The sequence below is a fragment of the Squalius cephalus genome (genome assembly GCF_949319135.1).
Source record: "Squalius cephalus genome assembly, chromosome: 11".
In the NCBI taxonomy this organism is placed as follows: Eukaryota; Metazoa; Chordata; class Actinopteri; order Cypriniformes; family Leuciscidae; genus Squalius; species Squalius cephalus.
Window position 1 is genome coordinate 2105767 of NC_137132.1, and position 25952 is coordinate 2131718.

The window sequence follows — 25952 nt, forward strand, 5'->3', positions numbered from 1 at the left end:
TGTCAAAGAACTCAGAGAACTCAGATGTAACAAAATCATTGTTTATTTACAATGTTTACACTGTAATGAGAGGAGAAAACTACAAAAACGTCACTCGCTAATAAACGACTCGCTTCAGTCTCACATAATGAAGAGCCAGAGAAATAAAACACCAAATGAAAACTACAGCAGGACAAATCTGTGTAATTCAGTTAATTCCTCACATGGATGTGAAACAGATGGCATGACACACAGGTGTGTGTGTGTGTGTGTGACGCTCACAATCACGTCCAGGTCACTGATTATTTCCATGACGAGTAAACGCAATGTAGGAAAAACACAAGCAAAATATAATTTCATGTGGATGAAAGGCATGTTCTCCATGACACCAGAGAAAGCCTGAGAGAGTTTAGTTGTGAAGACTAACAGATAAAAGGGGAACACAAAGTCACTGGTTATCTTCATGATGAGTAAACGCAACGTCACAATGCTGGAAAAACAAGCAAAATATAATTTCATGAGGATGAAACTGCATGTTCTCCACGAGAGTGTGAGAGAGAGTTCAGTTGTGAAGGGGAGCACCGTCTCACTCGCTGTCGCTGTCTCCGCTGGAGTCGGACGCCCTCTCTCTCTCGCTGCCGCTGTGCTGGACGCTGCTGCTGTTGCTCCTCGCTCGCCCACCCTCCTCTTCCTCGCTGTCATCGTCGCTGCCGAAGATCTCCTCCTCGTCACGGGCCGCGTCCCGGTCCTCCCCGCTCTCGCTGCCGCTGCTCTTCCTCTCGCGCCGCTTACGCACCTCCTCGTCCTCCTCTTCCTCTTCCTCCTCCTCCTCCTCTTCAGCGGGTCGCTCCTCATCCTCGCGCTCGGACTCGCTCTCAGAGTTCTCGGAGTCGCTGGGCTTCTCTCGCTCTTCGCCTGAACACAGTATCATATCGTCAGGACATCATCTTAATATTCTAATCACACCATCAAAGGAAAGCTTTTCAAACCACAAGGAATAAAGTAAAACAAAACAAAAAAAACAGGCCTGTTCAAACCAGGAATGAAAACTATGTTAGCACTGTGGTGCCTTTTCATCTAATTTTTGTCATAATTTCAATTAGTCAATTTCGACTTTCAATTTCGAAAGTTATTACTTAAGAGTTATGACGTAGTGTCATAATTTCTACCTTTTTATCTCATTATTTTGACTTATGTCAATTTGTCATGTTAATATTTTTGTTATGACTTAGTTTGTCACAATTTCGACTTTTGCATTTCATAATTATTACTTGAGAGTTATGACTTTGTATGTACGTCATGTTAAAATTTTTGTCATAATGACTTAGTTTGTCATAATTCAACATTTTTTTGTCATAATTTCGACTTTATCACAATTTCGACTTTTTTTCATAATTATTACTTAAGAGTTATGAATTTGTATGTCATAATTTCTATCTTTTTATCTCGTATTCATGACTGTAATCATTTCGTCATCATTTTGATTAGCCAATTTCCACTGTCTGACAGTCAAAATTTCAACTTTTTAATCTCAGTTATTAGTCAGAATGATTAGTTATGACTTAGTATGTCATAATTTCAACCTTTTGATCTAATTTTGGTCATAATTTTAGGTATAAAAAGTTATTACTTAAGAGTTATGACGTAGTGTCATAATTTCTACCTTTTTATCTCATTATTTTGACTTTTTATGTCAATTTCAATTTGTCATGTTAATATTTTTGTCATAATGACTTAGTTTGTCATAATTTCAACTTTTTTTGTCCTAATTTCAACTTTATCACAATTTCGACATTTTTATTTCATAATTACTTAAGAGTTATGAATTTGTGTCATAATTTCAACTTTTTATCTCGTAATTATGACTGTCATAATTTCGTCATCATTTTGATTAGTCAGTTTCCACTTTCTGACATAAAAAGTCAAAATTTAAACTTTTTAATCTCACAATTATTAGTCAGATTGATTAGTTATGACTTAGTATGTCATAATTTCAACCTTTTGATCTAATTTTGGTCATAATTTCAATTAGTCAATTTCGACTTGTCATAATTTTGGTATAAAAAGTCATTCCTTAAAAAAACTTACTACAATAACTAAAATTATAATTGACCGTAACTAAAACGAACACTACGATAACTACAATAACTAACTATAACTATTACTCTAACTATAACGATAACTATGATAACTATAACAATATCTATGATAACTATGACAATAACTAAAATGATAATAATGATAACTAAAACTATAACTATAACACTATGACTGTAGCTATAACGAGAACTATAATGATGATTATGACAATAACTTTAAAAATAACTACAATTATGATGATACCTAAAACAAAAACTGACTGTAACTATACTAACAATAAGTATAACGATAATTATAATGATAAAACTATGATCCTAACGGATAACTACAACAATAACTATAACCATAACTATGACTGTATAATGATAAGTAACAATAAGTATAATGATAATTGTAACATGAACTGTAACGATAACTATTATAATTTTTGTTATCATTTTATAGTTATAGTTATTGTTCCTGGTGTGAATGAGCCTTCAGACTGAATCTACACAACACACTTTGACTGGAGTCTCAAATTTTGTTCTAACACACACACACACACACACACACACACACACACACACACACACACACACACACACAGAGCTGATATAATGATGAAGTGTGTGTTACCAGAGTCCTGCATGTCTTTCTCCAAGTCCAGCTCCTCTCCATCTTCATCCTCTGGCTCGTGATTCTCCAGCTGAGCCTTGCGAGCATCCTGTCCATCACACACACACACACACACACACACACACACACACATCAGTGAACGCGTTCACATCAATCTCAATCAGGCTTCTGAATCCTCCGTTTATATCCAAATAAACAGTTTATAGGCATTTAGAAGTCTCTGCTACAAATCTAAAAGTAAAGTGTGTGTCGGACGAGGAGTGTGTGTCGGACGAGGACTAACCTGAGCCTCCAGCTCCTTCTCGTTCATGTCTCTGTGTTTACACACCAGCACGGCGTTCGTGGACGACTGAGCGCCAACCTTCGCTCGCCGCTTGCTCAGACGCACCCTAAAACACACACACACACACACACACAGGCGGTCATTAACACACACACACAGAGAAGAGTGTGTGAGTCTGCTCCGGGTGGGCGGAGCCTGTCGGTGTGATTGACAGGTACCTGGTCTCCAGCTCGTTGTAATAAACGCCGTCCGAGTCTCTGAAGATGAAGAAGTAGTTCTCCTCGTATCCTTTACTGGCCTTGTTCTTCACGTTCCAGTTGTACTCGCGAGCGATCTTATAATCGTACCTACACACACACACACACACAGAGTACATACAGGTGAGTTTGTGACTGTGTAAAATCTACCTTTCCTCTGGATTCACTCATAAAAATCTGGTAGATATGGTAGTTAAATGTAAATGCTAATGAATTCCAGTTAATCGTAGATTTATTCTTCATTTAACGCCACATGAGCATCAGAGCCTGGGCTTGCTCACATATTCATGGAAAACAGCAAAATGCCTTTATTTAGAGGACAAAAAAGTGCAATAAGTCAAAACGTTTTCGACTCACATCGTCATCAGTGTCACAATCGTGTGGAATAAAATAAAAAATTACGACTTTTTATCTCACTCTCATCTCAATTACGAGATTGCAAGAGATTCTGTGGTGGAAACTTCTAGAGCGGCACGACTCTGGATGAAGTGAAATCACGATTCTGAACAGACAACTAAAGAAATCGGTGTATGACATCAAATTACCATGAAAGCGAGTCGAAAACATACCAAGCCGTGGTACTTTGCTCTCGTGGTACTTTTGATGTCATACATTGCATTGATCGGTGTGCACAGAAGTCGAACGCACCTAATACTTTCGAATGAATGATTCAATGACTCACTCAAAGACTTCACTTGTTTCATGACTGGATGAATCAGCGTTTTTGAACGAATCTCTTGAATTTATGATTCAATGACTCACTTCAATGACTCACTCTTAAATAGTTCACAAGTGAATCAGCGTTTTTGAATGAATCGCTTGAATTAATGATTCTATGACAAACTCATTTTTTAACAGTCACTTGTCGCCACCTACTGGTGTAATGATGTAATTAATACAATCTTTTTTTTGAAGCGTCAAGTCACTTTCAAAAGCTGATTTGCTCTATTTTGATCACTATTGTAGACATCAGTGTTTATATCTGAACTATAAACTTTTATCCCAGCACTTCTGTGAGAATATGAGTTATTGTTAGACAGAAATAATGAAACTGTGTGGTGGAAAAGACTGTTAGTGAAGCAGTTTCATATCTATACATGACAACTGCTAAAATTCATTCTGCTCGAGTTTCATGAATGAGGCTCAGTGTGTCCGATGTGTGTGTGTGTGTGTGTGTGTGTGTGTGTCTTACACTTCATCAGGCATGTAATCCAGATCCTCGTCCACGTCTCTCTTGCGCTTGCGCATCGTGTCCTCGTTGGGAAGGAAGTACGCCACAAACTGATTGCCCTCCTCATCCATCATACCCCTGAAAACACACACTGTTTCTGTGTCGTCCTGCTCATGACTGTGAAATACGAGCGATTCACACTGATTACACGTGCTCTGAGGATTCACACACACCTGATCATGGCCTGTGACATCATGTCCACTCCTGCCGGAGCAGAGACGTCTTTAGGAGCCGGATCTGAGTCAAAGATGACTTGAGCGCAGGGATTGATCCACATCTGTGCCGGAGACAGACAGGAATCAGATTACAGGGCTACCGATACACACACTCTACCGGCTAATCAGCGGCGAGAGGCTCTCAGAAACCATCAGGCATGATGTCATCAGAGGCACTAGAGCTCGCTTCATAACCTCACACAGGTGAACTGAATCAACACTCAAATCAAGCGATATGAATAACAACACTGTCGTTTTTTTAGAGTCTTTGAGTGTGTGTGTGAGTGAGAGAGAGAGAGAGAGAGTGTGCGTGAGAGAAAGAGAAGTGTGTGTGTTTGTGAGAAAGAGAGTGTGTGACTATGTGTGTGTGTGTGTGTGTGTGTGAGTGAGTGAGTGTGTGAGTGAGTGTGAGTGATAGAGAGCTCACGTGTGAGTGTGCGACTATGTGTGAGAGAGAGTGTTTGTGAGAAAGAATGTGTGTGTGTGTGTGTGAGAGAGAGACAGAATATGTGTGAGTGTGTGTGAGAGAAAGAGAATTAGTGTGTGAGAGAGATAGAGTATGTGAGTGTGTGTGTGAGAGAGTTTGTGAGAAATAATGTGTGTGTGTGAGTGTGTGAGAGAGAGAGAGAGAGAAAGAATGTGTGTGTGTTAGTGAGAGAGAGAGAGAGAGAGAGAGAGAGAATGTATGTGTGTGTGTGTGTGTGTGTGTGTGTGTGTGTGTGAGACCTTGAAGTCTGGGAAGACGGGCAGCACCTCCACAGGCGTGACTCTGGGTTTGCTGTAATGCTGGGCAATCTGAAAGATTCAAACAGGAGAATGGATTCAGACATCAAACTGATGCTGTCATCAGGTGTGTGTGTGTGTGTGTGTGTGTGTGTGTGTGTTAGGGGTGTGCCGGTTTCAGAATTGGTGATGACGGTTATGATGTGAGGCAAATGTGTCCGTCTTGGGGGGGGGGGGGGGGGGGGTGTTGCGACGTTCGTCTGTATAGTACAACTTAGTTTGAATAAAGGAGCAGACACTTGATCGCCTAAATTAAATAATAATAATAATCAATGTTATCGATAAAGATATGCGGATGGGGTTTTATTTCATCGCAACCGCACTCATCATCCGCACCGTTTTTTTTTTTTTTTTACCAAATTTAAAGGCGCACCCGCCCGTGTGATTGTTTTGCGGTCTATGGACGATGCAATGCTCTGCTGATGCGAGCCGCAAGAAAGCCCTTGTCTGTTCTAGAAAGGATGCAGCAAAGATATTTAATGCTAATGTATGAGGCATAGGCCTACGCTGAGTTTCATTCATTTACGGTGAGATGCGCTCTAGTTCAACTTCACAATGCAATGCAAGTGAATGCGGCGCACCAGCGTCGGTTATTATATTGTCTGCTATATCTGCTTTTTATTTTTTTAAATGCATGCAATTGGTTGATGAAACATTTATTAAAATTAAGATACAATTTGTACAAAACGAAATTCGCTTTAAAGAAAGGCTTTCTACAAATAAAAACTTAATGAAGTGGTAAAAATCATGTCTGACGATTTACAAAACAAAACTTGCGTTGGTACTTGGCAAAGAATCAAATACAGTTGGAAACGACGTAGACCATTAATGACACAGACTGTTAACAATTGTTTTTAATTAGTGTTTAAACATTCTCTATGATAAAAAATGTTTGTAAAAAATATTTTAATAACACGGTTTTGGCGGTTATAGAGATCTAATGATGGTGTTCAACTATAACCGTCGGTCTCACGGTTAAATACTAACCGTCACACCCCTAGTGTGTGTGTGTGTGTGATCTGCATGTGCTCACGGATTTCTGTGCGTCCTCAAAGGTCTTCTCGATGGCAGCGATCTGACTGTCTCTGTCTTTGTAGATCTCCTCCTCTGTGAACTGCTGCTTCACGGACACACCGATCCTGCAGGAACACACACACACACACACACACTCGCTCAGCAACACTTCACACACGACGTCACTGAACTCACTTTAGCGGGACGGTCACGCTGTTTGTGTGTGATGTCACTCACTTGACTTCCACCTTCTCGTTGGAGACGCCGTATCTGTTGAACTCAGTGGAGATGTACTCCGTCTTCCTCATCCACGGCACCACCTTCGCATGCTGCTGCGACCTGAACACACACACACACACACACACACACACACACACGTCTGTCAGCCTCAGTGCTGGGGTCAAAGGTCACTCTCAGGATCATGACATCACTCTCTCGCACCTCTTTGAGCTCGACGGAGCCGTGATCTCCTCCTCCAGCAGCTTCTCATCAGCAGGATCCAACAAAACTGAAACACACACACACGAGATTCTATACTGGTAAATGCAGATTAGAGGTTTTACATGGTGTGTGTGTGTGTGTGTGTGTGTGTGTGTACATGTGTGTGTGAGTGTGTGTGTGTGTTTGTGCATGCGTATGTGTGAGTGAGTGAGTGAGTGTGTGTGTGTGTGTGTGTGTGTGTGTGACGTGTGTGAGTGAGTGTGTGTGTGATCTCACTGTTGGGGTCAATGCGGTATGTATCAGGGTTGATGAGGGTGTGTGTGTGTGACAGAGTTTCCGCTAGAAAAAAATGGTGCCGGTCAAAGTGACCGGCAGAGGTTTCGTTTTCAGGACATTTTTGATGATATGCCGGTCAGATATCGCCTCTTAATTAGGGCGGCGGGATTATTACACGATTTATTATTTATAATAATAATATTACCATCTTACGTGACAGTTCTCCATTACGGACGCGTCGCGATCGTTCAAAGCGGCACTAAAAGACCACTTTAAAACTTCCACAGAGACCTCAAACAGAAAGCACAAAGCCTTTCTTTAAAACGAATTCCGTTTTGTATTAATTGTATCTTAATTTTAATCAGTGTTTCATTATCCAATTTTCTCGATTTAATAAATAAAAAGTAAATATAGCAGACAATAAATGGAGCTAACGTTAAGCTATCATCCATGAACCGAAATTTAACGTATAAGGTAGCCTACTCGCCTCACACACCTAAAAAAAAAAAAAATCTATTATCTACAGAAATCTCTACTTTTAAACAGAGCCATTCAAAACAAAATAAAACGATGTGATCCGTATGAAATGTGTATCTCTCTTCGGCGCGTCCACTACTGCGAAGATCGCGAGTCAGACTTCATCTTTGCAGCCGACACAGAAAACACTTGTTTATTAATAGACAATTAAAATGTCTCATTGCAATATTTTACATATTCATAATCATTACTTTTGCTGGTTCGTTGTGACAGTTCTGAAAAATTGAGTGTGAGGGATTTGTTCACTTCACACAAAAAGATCTTGGAATGAGATGGCTAACTGTAGTAGCGTTTAGTCCACTGCCTATAATAGCCTAATTTAGAGATCACTTTTTTTTAACCGACTAGAGAGTAAACTTGAGGCACTCGCAAGAAAATGGACAAGTAGCTACATAATAACATTCACAGATATTACACCATTTAAAAAATACATAGGCTACTGAGTTACTAAAACATTCTTTGTCAAAGAATACACTTGTTTGTTCACAGTTTGAACGATCTTGTTTCCATTTGTTTAATTTCAAGATCTGAGGTGAATTATCCACATTTGCTTTTACAGCCTCAAAGCTGGAGCACTAAATGATATTCAGAGTCACATGACACGCTTTTAACATTAAATAAAGCACATAAACAGCACCTGAGTTTATCATCGCCACACTTTGTGTTTGTTGTTTCAGCGCGACGTCGCAGAAAAATAGAAACCGTTTCTAAATGAGAAATGTCGCGTGTCGCCGTCGCGGCTGGTTAGGACAAAAACTCTGATTAAGAGTTGGATTAATGTTGGAGAGCATGGAAAAGAACCTTTTATCGCGTGTCGCGTCTCGTGTAGTTAGTTAGGACAATTTTAATCGGACAATTTGACCGGAGAGATTTAATTTTGTCGGACATTTCATTTTTTTTCCGGCCAATGTCCAGCAATTACCGGACAACGGAAACCCTGGTATGTGAGTGTGTGTGTGTGTGTGTGTGTGTGATCTCACTGTTGGGGTTGATGCGGTATGTATCAGGGTTGATGAGGTTGTGTGTGTGTGTGTGTGTGTGTGTGTGTGATCTCACTGCTGGGGTCGATGCGGTATGTATCAGGGTTGATGAGGGTGTGTGTGAGTGTGTGTGTGTGTGTGATCTCACTGTTGGGGTCGATGCGGTATGTATCAGGGTTGATGAGGTCGATGGTGACGCCCAGATCCGGTTCGGTGAGCAGCTCGTGTTTGTGTTGCTTCTCTAGCGATGTGGCTTTATACTGCACAAACCTGGAACACACACACACACACACACACATTCACTACACAACATCCCACGAGCCCGTCACGGCTGAAGCGGAGCGGAGCCGTACCTGTGCTGGTCGAACGGATACGTGATGAACTTCGGATCAAACGGGATATCCGGAAGACTGTTCCCATACTTCACTCGGCACACGACACCAGACCTGAAGCACAGGAGACACACGTGAAGCATCATCACACGGAACCACGGTCTGTCATTGGTCAATCAGACAGATGGCCCCGCCCACACTCTCACGTGATTGGTTGAGTCAGAAGTTGACATGTCGATTCAGTTCAGTTCAATAACTGTGTATGATCAAGTGTTGTTCTCATCCAATAGTGTCACTGCATCCTAATTAGCATAAGATCCACCCTAAAGAGTGATCAAGATCTTGAATACTATTAAGGGTGGATAATGTGAGGATTAGGATGCTGGAAATGTTGTGAAAGCATCGCAGAGTCACAGTGTTTCTCTATCAAACTACCAGTGACTTTATACACCATCATCATCATCATCATCATCATTACCATCATCATCATTACCTCTCCGGGACGCTTCTGTGCGCTGAACTTCTGCAGAAAACACACAGAAAGAGACATAAATCAGACATGACCAGATCAGAATAGCGATTTCTAACGTCTATGTGTTTAGTATGTCACCTAACATTACAATTATGTTTCCTAGCATTCTCTATTTAGTACTCATATGCTCTATATATATATATATATATATATATATATAGTGTTTATGTATGCATATTTGTGTGTTTAACAGGTTAGTAATCTTAGATGTCTCTCACCGGTGTCCGTCCTCGCGCTGCGCCTGCGTCTGTATAGTAGGAGCCATAGAGGACAAAATAAACGCGTTTTCTCCACACAAACGACTGATATACAGCGACGAAAGAGTCCAAATCAGCTTATCGACACAAACAACAGCAACGCGCGCCTGCCTGCGAATGAGTGACTGACTTCCGCCCCGCAGAGTTCCTGCAGGACCCCGCGCGGGAGGAGGAGCTGCCCCGCTCACCGCCTGAATCAAACTCACCGCTTCACTGGCAAATTACTCAAACGCTGTACATGTATATTCATGCATGTATTGACGTATATAATGATGCATATTTAACTATTTATTAATGTCGTATAGTTATATGAACAGAGGTGTTTTGTTTTGATTGTGTACATTCATGTGAACAAGCTGACTGCTGCTGGCAGTGTGGAGGCCCACACCTGCAAAATATTCGTACAGTATTCTTTAATATATATTTTAAATAATTTGTTTTAATAATTATTTTATATTAAAATCGTCAAACAATAAAAAATAAAAAATAATATAAAAAATGAATTATTTTATATTCAACTTGTTAAATAATAATAAGGAAAAAAACAATTAATTTGAATATAGTATTATTTAATGTTATTTAATAATTTATCATAATTATTATTATATATTCAAATAGTTAAATAACACATTATTATGATTATTATTATTTAACAATTTAAATATATTTTTTATACTTAAATGGTTAAATAAAATGATAATAATAATGCACTTTTATATAGTATTCTTTAATATTTTGAATAATTTATTATTTTATATTTAAATACACACATTATTATTATTATAATAGATACCTTATTATTATTTTATTTTTAACATGTATTAACAATAATACAACAATTTTTATACAGTATTTAATATTTTCAATGTTATTATCATTATTTTATGTGCAAATTGTTAAATAATAAATTATTATTATTTAATTATTTAAATATAAAACAGGATTATTTTTCGTTCAAATGGTTAAATAATAATAAAATAAAAAAATTATAAATAAGTGAAAAAATGAGAGAGAAACATAATAATAGGAAAACAAATAATTTAATAAATGACTTGACAAAACAAATATAATTTATTGTGTAATTAAACTCATTCTTCAGTTCTTGCACATGATGAGATGTTTGTTTTTAATTCATTACACATGAACACACATGATTTAATAACAAGTTTATTAAATTCTGTGACAAACTGTTCTGTCACGTTATTGTAATGTGTGATGAATGAGAATATATAATGACAATAATAATGATCAGAATGTGTAAAGCATCGGTTCTCCAGTCTGGTGTAGGAACGAAACCTAAGAGAAAACTCACTGTAAAACTGCTTTATTATCAGGCAAAAAAAAAAAGACAAATTGGTACAAAAATAGAAAACGAATAACTCGAGGATCATCTTGATACGTTAATGCTCTATAAAGTGAAACTCCCTCTAGTTTAAAAGATGAAATCAGCTCCAGGAACCCGGATCACGTACAGAAATCTATAAGCTTTCATTGGTTATTATGCTCTTATTGCTGAAAGTCCAGACTCTGAGATCAACTCTCTCTCTTCATCAGGAACCTCTGAGACGTGACATCACCGATGACCTCTGACCCTTCCCGTCCTCTGAGCACGGCACTCCCACGCCACGACATCACTTCCTCACGTCTGCATATGCGCAGACAGATCGATTCTGCAACAGGAGGAAAACAACGTTAAAACTGGGATTTTGCAAAGAAAATGCAAGAAGGAATCAGTGTGCTTGTTGCATGTATTAGTATAGAAATAAGAGTAAATTAGGCATTATTACGAATAACGGTAACACTTTATTTTACAGTGTCCTTGATACTTATGTCACATGTACTTACCATAGTAATAACAGTAAATTATGCATAATTACATGCAACTAACCCTCAACCAGACCCTAATCCTACCCTAACCCTATAGTAAGTACATGTTGCTACTTAATTTTACTCAGTATGTAAATATATAATTACACTGTAACAATGACACCTTAAAATAAAGTGTAACCTGAATTACGACATGTGGTTTGTTAATATTCCTCAGTACTTACTCTGAGACAAGAGCACATTATAATAAAACTGACCTGCTCAACACATAGAGGAACTGATCCGGATCATCTGCAAACTCCCTGCAAACAGAACAATCATCATCATCATCATCATCATCATCATCATCATCATCGAAAAGTCTTTAAAGTGGACTAAACCTTACATTACATTCATACTGGTGTTTTTAGGAAGCCAAACTATTTGGTTTATAATAATAATAATAATAATAATAATAAATAATAATAATTAATTTTTGATAGTATTCGATTTTTTTTAATAATGTCATTATCATTATCATTATATTTATTCAAATGATTAAATAATAATAATAATAATAATAATAAAATAATAATAACAACTAATTTTTAAATATATTCAAGTTGTATAATAATAATAATTCATTTTTATATAGTATTATTTAATATGTTTAAATTGTGTATTATTTTCATTATTATTTTATATTCAAATTGTTAAATAACAATAATAATAATAATAATAATACAAAATAATAATAATCGCTTTTTTATAATTACTTTTTATTTAGTATTTAATGTTTTTAATAATATGTTATCATTATTATTATTTTTTTATTCAAATGTTTAATAATAAATTATTACAACTATTATTAAACAATTTAAATATAAAATATTAGTATTAATTTTATATTCAAATTGTTAAATAATAATTAATTTCCATATAGTAGTCTTTAATATTTTTTAATAATTTGTAATTATCATTATTATTATTTTATATTCAAATTGTTAAATAATAATAACAGTTATTAATAATAATAATTTTAGACTCTTTTTTTCAGTGTTTCAGTGTGTCAATGTTTCAGTGTTTCAATGTTTCAGTGTTTCAGTGTGTCAATGTTTCAGTGTGTCAATGTTTCAGTGTTTCAGTGTGTCAATGTTTCAGTGTGTCAATGTTTCAGTGTTTCAGTGTGTCAATGTTTCAGTGTGTCAATGTTTCAGTGTTTCAGTGTGTCAGTGCTTAAGTGTTTCAGTGTTTCAATGTTTCAGTGTGTCAATGTTTCAGTGTTTCAATGTTTCAGTGTTTCAATGTTTCAGTGTGTCAATGTTTCAGTGTGTCAATGTTTCAGTGTTTCAGTGTGTCAGTGCTTAAGTGTTTCAGTGTTTCAATGTTTCAGTGTGTCAATGTTTCAGTGTGTCAATGTTTCAGTGTGTCAATGTTTCAGTGTTTCAGTGTGTCAATGTTTCAGTGTTTCAGTGTGTCAGTGCTTAAGTGTTTCAGTGTTTCAGTGTTTCAGTGTGTCAGTGCTTAAGTGTTTCAGTGTTTCAATGTTTCAGTGTGTCAATGTTTCAGTGTGTCAATGTTTCAGTGTGTCAATGTTTCAGTGTGTCAGTGTTTCAGTGTTTCAGTGTTTCAGTGTGTCAGTGTTCTGGGTCTGAACATGGACTCAGTCTTTGACTCGACTCACCCTGAGCCCCAGTGATAGAAGACTCTGTCCTGATAGTACAGACACAGGAACAGCCACACACTGATGGTCTCCAGCCAGAAGATCACGAAGAGGAACCAGACAGAAGAGAGCAGCAGCTCACACACCATCCTGAAACCTGCAGAGAACACCATCATCATCATCATCATCATCATCATCATCATCATCATCATGGAAAAAGTCCTTGAAAAAGTCCAAAACTGACAAAAGGTAAAAATGATGACAGTATACATACTAAGTTAAAATTATATGAAAAGGTCAAAAAAGTACAAAGTCAAAATTGTGACAAAGTCCAAAATTATGATATGAAAAAGTCCAAAGGCAAATAGAAAAAATTATGACAGACATAAGTTGAAATTATGATATGAAAAAAAAAAAAAAAAAAAAAAAAAGTCAAAATTATCACAGACATACTAAATTGAAATTATGACATGAAAAAAAAAGTCCAAAAAATTACAAAAAGAAAAAATTGACAAAAAGTCATCACTGATCATCATCATCATCACTATCATCATAATCATCATGCTTTGGTAAAGTTTAATTATGTAAAACAGTACAAATTCTGACATAATTATGATGACGTACTAAGTCATAATAAGAAAATGAAATGACATAAAAAGATAGAATTTACGACACAGGAAACATCTAAATGATATAAAGTCATAATTATGACATACTAAATAATTAATAAATGGAAAAGGTCGAAATTATTACTTTGTATGTCATACTTTCCACTTTTTATGTCACGATTCGCAAAAGCACGGGTTTTTCTTCTTATGTTGCGGAAATGGGATTTAATAGATCACAGACTTACAGAGTCACAAATAAAACCAATAACTTAATCGTTTTAATAAATACTGACCAATTCATAAAGTTGAGCGACTGACCTGTTTGTGGACTGAATCCTGCTAGTGAATCAACAGACTGTCAGTCGGTCAGTAAATCATCTAACCAGTGACACACACAAACACTAACGTTAATCTGATCTATTGATTAATTAAATACATTTAACAGCGAAATGCTGGAACAGTTTACAGTTAATCTGATCACGCTAAAACGCCACTTCCGGTCATAAGCTTGTGCTTGTAGTTCAGAATAAAAGTCCTCATGAACGCATAAAGCCAAAGCAAAGATGAAGAATTGTTTCAGATATTTGTTTTACATTTCAAAACAAAACACCAAATATTAATAATTTAACCCAGATCTGCTGAGATGCTAAAACCCCATTACAGATGAACTATTTAACAAAAACTATTTAATTCGGTGATTTTTACTAATACCAGCTAAACACCAAGCGTTCTAAAAAATAATCATACAGTCTTGTAAAACTGTGAAAAGCGTCCGTTGTTATTAATATTATTATTAATGTCACGAAGACAGTAATATATTACTACTGTACTAATATCACTATGAAATTAATTGAAAAATATATATGATTTCATAAAAGTATTATTTGTTTTATAATGATAATTATTTTTTATAGAAAAATAAATTTATATTTTAATTTTAATTTCTATAAAATAAATGTAATAGATTTAATATTGTTTTAACGAAAAGTCTGCCCCGGACGTTTCTCCGCCGTGAACAGGAAGTGAAGTCACCGCCACAGTAGCGCAGGGATTGTGTGAGTTAGCTTGAGTTAAAGCGACTTTATTGATTAAAGTTCATTTATTAAAGTGATTGTATCCATCACGGATAATGTATTAAAGCGTTATATACAGTTCAGAAGCGACGCGGTGTCACCAGAAGCCGCGGCGCGCGTTCACGACGCCTTTCGTCAAGATACAGGTTCGTGTGTTTCTGACTTAAATTTATCATTCTGTCTTCAAAAACAGTTCACATTTTGGACATGTAACCAAAGTAATATTATAGTATTCTTACTATGTACTGAGACTAGCATGTAAATACAAATTTTACATTAATATGGTATTATTTAGTAGTAGTTTTCTGTGAGAGTGTCTTTTATATTGTTCACTGCAAGTCTCACAGATGCCATTAGTAGCTAAAGTTTTTTATTCATATATTTATCTATACGTTTATTGAAATAGAATAAATACATGTAGAATAAATACCATATATATATATGAAGAGTTCAGATGCAAAAGCCTCTAAGTGCCATTTGAAATTTTCTTCTAAAATGATCATTTTTATCAAGCTTGTATATATAAGTTCAGTAATTTCACTTAAATGACAATTAATAGGTAATTTTCATTGTCATTTAAGTGAAATTACTGAACTTAAACATACGAGCTTGATAAAAATGATCATTCTAGAAGAAAATTTCAAATGGCACTTAGAGGCTTTTGCATCTGAACTCTTCATATATATATATATATATATATATATATATATATATTTATTTATATATATATATATGTATTAGTTGAACTATTACGATTATTACTATCCAAAACAGAGTATTTTAAGTCTGATTTATGAATGTGTGTGAGAGAGTGACAGAGAGACAGATATTGTGTGTGTGTGTGTTTGTGTGTGTGTGTGTGTGTGTGTGTGTGTAGAGGGGAAAATGATTGACCTCACTCTGTTTTTTTTTTCTGTTTTCTCCACAGATTGAAAACATGGTCTGGACGTGATCATTGTGCCACTCGTTTCTGGATGGACTTAAAATCTCCCGAATGCTAATTTACCAAAAAGGACGTTCAGCGAATGTTAAAATGACTCCCATCTGAGGTCTGTTAACCTCTCACTAGTCACTGAAAGACAAAAAAACCCAGAAAGACATCATGTCTCTGCCTGAGGAAGCAGGGGATCGTGGGAAAGAGCGCGAGCGTGGAGCCCGTCCGAAAGTGCGTCAGAGCCGCTCTGAGGAGAGAAGAGACGGCGGGAGGAGAAAATCCGGGAGAGGGAAGAAGAAAAGCCACCCGTCGCACGACCTGACGTCCGAGCGGCCCGTTAGCGACGGGTTCGAGTACGGGGATCTTCTGAACGAGTCCAGCGAGGGCGGCTCATCCTCTCCGGTGCGGGAGCACAGAAGACGGCAAGTTCTGGGATCGTCTGGATCCCTGTTACCCGAACGGGTTTCCGCTAAGCTATCGCTCGGTTCGCCCGATCTCAGCAGCGACTCGGATAGCAAGTCGTCCGGAAGCAGTCGGACTCTCCGACAGAAGATCCAGGACGCGGTTGGCCAGTGTTTCCCGATCAAGACCCACACCCAAGTCCTATCGCACTCGCCTTCCTCGCGCCGCAAGATCCACATTAGCGAGCTCATGCTGGACAGCTGCCCGTTCCCCGCCGGATCCGATTTGGCTCAAAAGTGGTACCTTATTAAGCAGCACACGGCTCCTATTTCACAAGCGCCTGTTTTGGATTCCGTCGCTCCTGTTACGTTGGTGACGCCGGTCGAGGACGAGGATGATCGCTTACGGGAGCGACGACGGATTAGCATCGAGCAGGGAGTCGAACCGCCTCCGAACGCACAAATCCACACGTTCGAGGTAACTGCACAAATCAATCCTCTATACAAACTCGGACCTAAGCTAGCTCACGGGATGAACGAGCTAGCCGGAGACGAGCGCGCCACACTCCACCAGCTTCTCCTGCAGAGTTGTTTGGACACATTGGATGAGGTCGCGGCGTCGACCGCGGCGTCTGATTTCGACTTGGGCGCTTCGGCGTCTCCAACAACCCAAGTCCAACCGGACTCTCCCAACTCGCAGGACATACAACATCGGATTCACACTCAAATCGACTACATCCACTGCCTAGTCCCCGACCTCCTGCAGATCACAAACCTTCCCTGCTACTGGGGCGTCATGGATCGATACCAAGCGGAGACTCTTCTGGAAGCCAAACCCGAAGGCACGTTCCTGCTACGCGATTCGGCGCAGGAGGACTATCTATTCTCTGTTAGCTTCCGCCGCTACGGCCGCTCGCTACACGCGCGAATCGAGCAGTGGAACCACAACTTTAGCTTCGACGTGCACGACCCTAGCGTCTTCCACGCGACCACCGTCACCGGCCTCCTCGAGCACTACAAGGATCCCAACTCCTGCATGTTCTTCGAGCCGCTGCTCTCGAACCCCATCAACCGGACACAGCCCTTTAGCCTGCAGCACATCTGCCGCGCCGCCATTAGCAGCTGCACCACGTACGACGGCATCAACGCACTGCCGCTTCCCAACGCGCTCAAGGAGCACCTGAAGGAGTACCATTACAAGCAGCGCGTGCGCATCCGCAGACTGGACACGTGGTGGGAGTGACGTAGCGAACTGTCTCAGGTTACGGAGGCGGGAAACAAGACCAGAAGTGCCACTACTCTGCGTTCCACGACAACTTCGCCGGTTCTTATCGCTGCACTCTCAACTAGCGCTGCACAATTAATCGCAATTTAAATGAAATCTCACTTTTGTTAGGAACACTATCGTCAAGTACGATTGACAATTAGCATACAGTTTGGATTGGCGGTGTGGTTCGGTTCTGGGCAAGAACTCCCAGCCTTGCATGGATAAGAGCAGCAATAACCCCCCTTAGGGTAAACAGAACAGAACCAACATGAATGTATTGCAAATATCATTAATCAATATTTTAATGTATAACACAATTGAGAATATAGTGTGATTCAAGGGGGAACCAGAATGCCAAATCCTGATTGACGAGAGATGGAGCTGGGGAGGGAGGAGGGTAATTCGCTCCTGAGAAACGCAATAGCGGCTGATAATTCTGAAGGAGCTTATACATGAAGGTAGACGTGGATCAGCTGAGAGTCACTGATGCGAGCTTGACTAACGGGACCTGCCAGAACTGACGCTACGCTTGATTTAAACCGATTTGGCTTATCACGGTTGCGATTATTTTTTATGTGCAGCTTGTCAGTGACGTACGGCTCAGTAAACGCTGCTCCATCTGAAAGCACTGCGAGTTTGAGTCACTTATAAACGTACATTTGAAAAAGCAACACGTACGCGTCAAACATTTTTCCAAACACGAGAAGCATTTGTGAACCTCTTGTCCAGCAAAAGACAACATATAATAACATGCTTTTACTCCAAACTCACTTCATAGAGCTGGTAAGTCCCGCCTCCTCCGTAAAACCCCGCTGGACCTAAAGGTTGAAAAATCGTCAATGCAAGTGAATGGGAGAAAATAATTATTTTCTGGTCCCGTTTGAATTGTGCCATGAATGTGAACATATGTTGTCTGTGAATTTTTTATATAACTTTTCATGTTACGAGTTTGACAGTATATGGTATGATTCTTCAGCTAGCAGTTGTGGAAAAGACATAACGAGAAAGACTACATGTCGCCTATGTGACGTCACCCCATAAAGTTGACTTAACCGTGGTTTTCGCCAACCTCAACGATTTTGTCCTCTCCCTGAAAGAAGGCGGTGAAGTGCATTAAAGACACAGCCATGTTTAGCGGGATCCGTGAGCTAGTGTCCGTGTGCGAGTGGTGTTGACGTTTCAAACGCGTCGAGAGTTGTAGTCCACAAAGTGCTCACGCACAAAGTCTAACCGTATCAAACTTCTACACGCTAAATTGTAGCATTCTTCACACGAAAAGTTATATAAAAAATTCACAGACAACATATGTTCACATTCATGGCAAAATTCAAAAGGGACCAGAAAATAATTATTTTCTCCCATTCACTTGCATTGACGGTTTTTCAACCTAGAGGTCCAGTGGGGATTAGCGGAAGGGGCGGGACTTACCAGCTCTATAAGGACAGTTGAGCTCCTCCTTCTGTGAGATGATGAGCTTCTTACACAGAATAAGGCAGTCGTGAGTTTATTAGTCATGTTTAATCAATCAAACCGTTTCAATCTTCTGATTATTCAGCTACAGCGATAGGGGTTTCCTAGAATGAGAGTGTGTGTGTGACGCCCTCTGGTGTTCAGATGGAGCAGCGTTTCCTACCGATCAGCCGCTGCCCAAACAAACTGAGCATAAAATAATCGCTGTCTTTGCCAAATCACGTGCGGTTTCATTGCGATTAATCGTGCAACGCTACTCTCAACTCTAGAGGACTGGTGTGAAGACGTGAGTGCCTTTCTGATGCTACTAATGTTTTGAGGTTTGAAATGCTGTAAGCTCATTGTCATGATGTCGGCGTGCTGCCGTCACAGGGTTCACTGCATCAGCACTGGAGCGATTAATCGAGTAACACTGCACTGAATCTGCAAGCGTTTCTTATTTTAGAAGATTTCTCCTTTTTATCAAGACAAGTGTCCCTTTTGGGAGTTAAGGCACATTCACACCAAGAATGATAACTATAACGATGACTAAAGACAATGACTATGAAGTTTACAATAACAATATGAGGATGACTATTATCATTCAATGCTGTAAATTCGAATGGATTCTGATTGGCTGTCGATGTTTTTATCGTTTATCAGCATCAAGTGATTCCTGCGAAATCGTTCCTCTGTGCCGTTATAGTTGCGGTGTGGAAGTTCTCTCAGATTTGGAGCGATCATTAAAACTTTATAGTTATAGTAGTTATTATCGCTATAGTTATCGTTCTTTAATGCACAAGGTTTGTTCTTTTTTTTTTTTCCTGTGGTGAGTGAACCTGTACTGTAGTGTGTGTTATTTGAGAAGCTTTTCAGTTTTACAGAGGCATATTGAACCGTTTCTTGTCTTCGTAAAACATCAGAACTTTCGTAGAGTCACTCATTCCTGGCAATTTCAAGCGGGAACCCGAAGTCTCGCAGCTCACAGGTAGTTCAAGCCACTGCATGCTAAAGTTACACTGGAAAACTGGTGCTAATGTTCATCTGGATTGGCTTCTAATGCAGTTCTAGACCAGATTGAATGGAGAATAATACAGGTAACGGACCATCTCAGTATCATCTCTGTCTCTTGAGCTCGGTTGCCAATGTACTCTCGCCTGAAATGCATGTTTGACTCAATAAATGCTCATTTACTCACAGCACACTTATCACAGACAGATAGGCATTTGACCTGTGATGTATTAGCCAAGAACAGATATCTGTACCAATTCTTGAGCTTGTAGACCAGTAGAATAGACCAAATCCACAGTTCTGCTTCTCTTAGATGACAGGTTCTTCATGGAGGAGAACAGCTTTCCATCTGGACGTCATTCATTCATTCCACTCCATTGCTTCTTGTTTTTAATGTTCATTCACTGTGTCACATTGTAATTCCTCTCTAATGCAGTCAGTACATACGAATGTAAATCACCCCATGTTAGAACTTATTATAGAGGCCATTGTCTACCATGTTTTATAATCTCAAACATTCTTAACTATTGAAAAACCCCACTGAAACATGACCGTTCACACAAGTGAATCGTGTGTCTATATAAAAACTCTGAGAACTCTATGAAAATGGGGCAGTGAGTTTTAAAGGGGCCAACTTCATGTATCTGAATACAGTAAACAGCATCTTTCTGCATCCGCCTGCTGCAGTGTTATTGAGATCTCTCAAGAAAGTGATGGAATAACATTAAACAACCATTTCATTTATGATGTTAACGAGACGTTTCTGTAGGGAATCTTTATTACATGTAGACGTGTCTTGCTGGTCAAGTCTGGATTGATGTGAAAACAGTCAGTGCGTTTTGCTTTGTCGACATTTTACCGTGATTTCCAGAGGACCATCATGAATGTTACTTTTGTTCTTAAAGCAGCAACTTGCCTCTCTCTTTCTTTTTTTTTTACATTGATATTTATTTTCTATTTAAGGCTTGCCTAATATGCTTAACATTTTTAAAATATATTTCTGATGTATTAAAGCCATGTGTGAATAATTTTATTGGTGTGTACGGTGTTACAAAAGCACATATTAATAAACTATGTTGTATCTTTTATGACTCTCTAGTGTTATTTTTGCCTTTTCTGTTTACCTGAAATAATATTTATATTTATGTAAGTGTGTGTGTATATATATGTATAAATATGTATGTATGTGCACACACACACACACATATAGGCCTATACATATACAGTAACAAAGAAAGTTCATCAAAGTTGTCCTAACAAACTTTGATAAAAGGTTTGAATCCACTTCAAATGCTGATTACTGCTGTGTGTGTGTGTATGTATATATATATATATATATATATATATATATACATGAGAATGAGCGCAAACAAATGATAAAATGAAATGAAAATTACATTATAAATTTGTCGCTTTAATATTTATTGTTGATGAGGGCTTTTATTTTGAATTATTCTCATATATATATATATGTATGTATATATATATATATATGTATATATATATGTATATGTATATATATATATATATATATATATATATATATATATATATATATATATGTATATATATATATATATATATATATATATATATATATATATATATATATATATATGTATATGTATGTATATATATATAAATATATATAAACATATTTGTGTGTGTGTGTGCATTTATGTGTATTTAAAATTATTTTGGCGTTGCCGAGGGCTTTTATTTTGAAGTGCGTCTCCCGCGGCCGCCATGTTCCTCTCCGGTTGCTGTGATGGAGACGAGGCGCTTTGGATTTTAAACTTTCTGTTTTAAATGTAAATAATCTTCCGAAATACTCAATATCAGACATAAAGCACCAGAGCTGTACAATCACAAGATGTTTTAAAAACACTGCAGAACTGAGGGTGTAACTTAGGGTTAGAGAACAGGTGAGGATTAAACTAATCGCGTTATATGATCAATAATTATTGTAATGATTGTATTTAATATTCGTTATTCTCGTTGTTGAATTTACGCAGAGTATTTACTGATAATCTACTCTTTATTTAACGTTAGTCGTTTATTGTACTATGTTAGCGTAGCATGTATTTTTGTTTGACGTAATAGAGTATAACTAAAGCCCAGTTTATATCTGCGTTTAACGTTATGTTTATTAACAAAGAGCAGCGTTTTTCTCTTGTAAACACAAATGCCATATGGTGATGCTATGACGTGTTTATTTACTAAGCAGTAATTTCAGTGGTAAGTAAATGCTATTTGAGGAACGTGCTGTGTTTTCTAAAGTTTTAAAGTAATTTAGTGAGATTAATTAAAGGCCCGTGTCCGCCCCAGTGCGCGCGCTCCTGTCACGCCGCCGTCACCATGGCGACCACGGGAGTGCGCATCGGAGATCAGCTGGTGCTGGAGGAAGACTTTGACGAAAACTACATCCCTTCTGAGCAAGGTTATTAAACTATTATAAACTAAATCGTTGGTTTTCAGGCATTGAGTGAATGTTTTGAGTGCTGTACATAATATAGCATCTTTTAAGCACAAATGCTCATCAGAAAAATCTTTCTGGTTGGAGTTTATCATACTCAAGTTACGTTACTGTCATACAGTCTTGAACAGGGTTAACTTAAAGTAAAAAAAAAAAAAAAAAAAATTCTTATACACTTGACTAGTATTTATACTCATTGTTACATCGTTAGACAACGTTATATCGTAATAGTCATCGTTACAATCAACGTTATATTGTTATAGTCAACGTTAAATCACGATAGTCATTGTTATATCGTTAGTCAACGTTATATCGTTATATCGTTAGTCAACGTTATATCGTTATTGTCTATAACGATATATAACGTTGACTAACGATATAACAATGACTTCATTGTTATATTGTTATAGTCAACGTTATAGTCATCATTATATCATTTGTCAACATTATATCATTATGATCATCGTTATTATAGTCAACGTTATATCGTTAGTCATTGTTAGCCTATATCATTAGGCAACTATATCATTAGTTATTGTTCCAGTCAACATTATAGCCATCATTATATTGTTAGTCAGCATTATATCGTTAGTCTAATGATATAACAATAACGTTGACTATAGCAATGACTAGCCTATAACGATGACTAAAACGATATAATTGACTAACGATATAACGTCAAAGCAAAGTTATATCATTATAGTAGATGAATATATAGTAGAACTTCATGTTCTTTGTGTATTTAGTTTCTTGTTTCTTTTGATATTAAATTTGACACATGTTATTGATCTTGACAGACTCAGGCTTCATGTATTTATTAATTAATATTGCACAGGTTAAAGGCCCGTTCACAACAAGACTGATAACTATAACGATAACTAGATTACTATACAAGTTATTTTGATTAATCAAGATTATGAGCCACATGAATTGATGTGCACCGATAAATAATTTATATTAAACTGCAATATTCCATAAAAAAAGCATGAATTGTCCATTTTGACTTGATGGTGACTGTGTGTGTGTGTGTGTGTGTGTGTGTGTGTGTGTCAGAGATCCACGAGTACGCAGTGGAGATCGGCATCGACCCGCAGCGGGAGCCGGAGCTGCTGTGGTTGGCCAGAGAGGGCATGGTGGCGCCGCTCCCAGACGAGTGGAAACCATGGTAAAACACACTTCATTATAACACACACACACACTGATTCACATGGGCTGCGTTTACACTGCAACTCTTAATGTACAGATCCATTCTTTTACATTCACTTTAGACCGGACTGGATTCTGAAATCTGTGTTTACATTAATTCCTGCCCAAAATGATTATGGTGATCATTTTACTATGCACATGGCAGACCCTGGTTTTGACTGGCCGTGCTATAAAAATTATTTATATAATTCATGTCGGGTGGTCATGATTATTTGCCAGCGTAGACAAGATAACAGCTGTCATGAGTCATGAATGTTTTACAGCGCACAATCTGACGGAACAGAACAGATATATAGTCCAGAAAGGTGAGCGAGCGCATACAATATCTGCCTCATGATACAACATTAAAAAGCTATCTTTGTGAATAAACATGTTGCCTTGTGGTGGTTTGGAATCGGATATGTGTGTTTAGATGAAGGTCGGATGTCCAGATATCGGATATGAATCTGATTTAAAGGGGCATTCCACCCATTTGAACATTGTTTTTTATTTAAAGTGGGTCATATATGTAGTCGAAATGTAAAATAAATTTTGAATTTGGTGCCTTCGTGACCGAGGAAAGATAAAAACTAACTTCAGGACGCATTTGTATGAAAGACAACAACTCCCACAATGCACCACATTGCACAGCTCCGCAAGCCACTCCCACTAATCCAGAAAGCGCATATCTGCCTATAAGAGAATCACTCTTCCGTCTACAAGGCTAGCTACCACCAGAGCTTGAAATTCATTTCACATTCACACAAAATGTCTAGTTAGTTGGCGAACTCATTAGTGCATTACTCCTCGTTTGTATTTCTTTCGAAAAGGTGAATTATTGCATACCTGGATGTTTAGTCAGAACATATGCGGTGCGAAACTAGGATAGTTCACAACACAAACGTCCGTGTCCTCGTCTGATTCAGAGATTTCGTCCAGGAGAAATTGTCATCGTTGAAATTCTTTGCCGCAGACGGACTCTATCTCTGTGTTCGTAGTTGCATCTTACAGTCTATGAGTTGCATTGTGAGATCACCGGCGCCACCAGTCCGCCCTAACTCGAGCCAGTCCGGGCTCCTCGTCCGCGGCAGGCAGGTCTTCTGCCTCGGCTGCTCTTCGCTATAATGCGGCTTGTAAAGGTAGCCACAAACACCTGATTCAAGCATCAGACTTCCGAAATCCTCTTCTTCTATATCATATTGAGTACTCTCCTCCGCTATTGTCATAACTTTACATCTGTCTCCACAGCGCCTGTTAGCTTAGCTTCAAACAAGATGGAGGATATTGCTTTCAGTTTCAGAGAGTAAAGTCCCACCCACTGATCTGTAATAGGTCTGTAGCGTGAGCGGGTCCCGCCCCCTGGGAAAGATGAGGAACTAGTGCTTGTAGTCTCAACAGAAATCCCCCCCTCTTTCACTTCCTCCTACAATGACGCAAAATGACGATTTTTGCGTCATTGTAGGAGGAAGTGTAAAAGGTAAATAACGGATTTCTCCCGTCTCAGGGGAAAATGAGAGAGTGTTGCACGACCATTCAATAGTATGACTGGGTTTCAAACAATGCAAAGCTTAATGCAAAAGGGTGGAGTGTCCCTTTAAAACCACCACCCGAAATATCGGATCTCATACAGATTTTTTTGTTTACACGTGTGCAACAAACTCCGATCTGTGTCAGATGTGAGCGAAAGATCGGATTTTTTGTGCCAGTGTAAACGCAGCCATGGAGACAGGAAGTGTGTGTGTGTGTGTGTGTGTGTTCAGTCAGGACGTCACCGGTGAAGTGTACTACTTCAACTTCTCCACGGGTCAGTCCACGTGGGATCACCCCTGTGACGAGCAGTACCGCCAGCTAGTGGTGCAGGAGCGCGAGCGCACACGACTCAGCAGAACCGCTCCGCCCGCTGCCAGCGCTGCCGTGGGGAAAGAGAAGGAGAAGAAGAAGAAGAAAGACAAGAAGAAGAAGGAGAAGAAGAAAGACCCAGAGGGAGTCAGAGCTCCAGGGGTGAGTTCATTTCAGAACAACGTCTCATGACACTTTAACTGGGTTGCCAGGTGTTGAACGCTCGTTCTTGTTGCTTATCCTCAATCTGGAAACCCGTGTGAGCGTCGAGTCTGAGCAGGAGGAGGCGGGGAAACAACTATCTCCGATATTTTTTATTTGAACTGCAGTACCTATTTCAACCACTAGCTGTCAATCTTACAGACTGCACCTTTAAAGGTCCCATTGCATGGATTATTTTATTATTTT

General features: G+C 38.5%; 3 protein-coding genes and 1 long non-coding RNA gene across 4 annotated transcripts in view; 2 read left to right on the forward strand and 2 right to left on the reverse strand.

Annotated features, from left to right (window-relative positions):
• Positions 1-9: 9 nt before the first annotated feature.
• paf1 (PAF1 homolog, Paf1/RNA polymerase II complex component) lies at positions 10-10012 on the reverse strand. The gene is made up of 14 exons (XM_079886552.1): positions 9794-10012; positions 9537-9566; positions 9065-9157; positions 8860-8981; positions 6919-6985; positions 6715-6816; positions 6497-6602; positions 5407-5475; positions 4639-4742; positions 4427-4543; positions 3196-3324; positions 2978-3083; positions 2695-2782; positions 10-894 (listed from the first exon to the last, which is right to left on the reverse strand). The coding sequence occupies exons 1-14, from the start codon at positions 9838-9840 to the stop codon at positions 566-568; spliced, it is 1509 nt and encodes a 502-aa protein (XP_079742678.1). The 5' UTR covers positions 9841-10012; the 3' UTR covers positions 10-565.
• Positions 10013-11140: 1128 nt separating this feature from the next.
• LOC307167467 lies at positions 11141-14431 on the reverse strand. The gene is made up of 4 exons (XR_013822791.1): positions 14228-14431; positions 13323-13458; positions 11917-11961; positions 11141-11502 (listed from the first exon to the last, which is right to left on the reverse strand). It is a non-coding gene; the product is annotated as an uncharacterized lncRNA (long non-coding RNA).
• Positions 14432-14926: 495 nt separating this feature from the next.
• Positions 14927-21124, forward strand: socs9 (suppressor of cytokine signaling 9). Its single transcript, XM_079886555.1, has 2 exons — positions 14927-15128; positions 15911-21124. The coding sequence occupies exon 2, from the start codon at positions 16085-16087 to the stop codon at positions 17558-17560; it is 1476 nt and encodes a 491-aa protein (XP_079742681.1). The 5' UTR covers positions 14927-15128; positions 15911-16084; the 3' UTR covers positions 17561-21124.
• A 648-nt stretch (positions 21125-21772) lies between these two features.
• The window catches only part of cep164 (centrosomal protein 164), a 43281-nt gene continuing 39101 nt past the window's right edge, over positions 21773-25952 (forward strand). The window contains exons 1-4 of the mRNA XM_079886249.1: positions 21773-21969; positions 22373-22484; positions 23574-23685; positions 25466-25706. Of these exons, the coding sequence (XP_079742375.1) occupies positions 22403-22484; positions 23574-23685; positions 25466-25706 (435 nt within the window). The 5' untranslated portion in view covers positions 21773-21969; positions 22373-22402. The remainder of the gene's footprint in view (positions 21970-22372; positions 22485-23573; positions 23686-25465; positions 25707-25952) is intronic.

What these genes read in the sequence shown, in the direction of transcription:
- paf1 (XM_079886552.1), bottom strand. Translation starts at nt 9,840, where the DNA reads ATGGCTCCTACTATACAGACGCAGGCGCAGCGCGAGGACGGACACCG. An exon ending in TTGAGGACGCACAGAAATCC is followed by an intron (nt 5,476 to 6,496) that starts GTGAGCACATGC and finishes TGAATCTTTCAG; the next exon opens with ATTGCCCAGCATTACAGCAA. An exon ending in ATGTCACAGGCCATGATCAG is followed by an intron (nt 4,544 to 4,638) that starts GTGTGTGTGAAT and finishes GTGTGTTTTCAG; the next exon opens with GGGTATGATGGATGAGGAGG.
- socs9 (XM_079886555.1), top strand. Translation starts at nt 16,085, where the DNA reads ATGTCTCTGCCTGAGGAAGCAGGGGATCGTGGGAAAGAGCGCGAGCGT.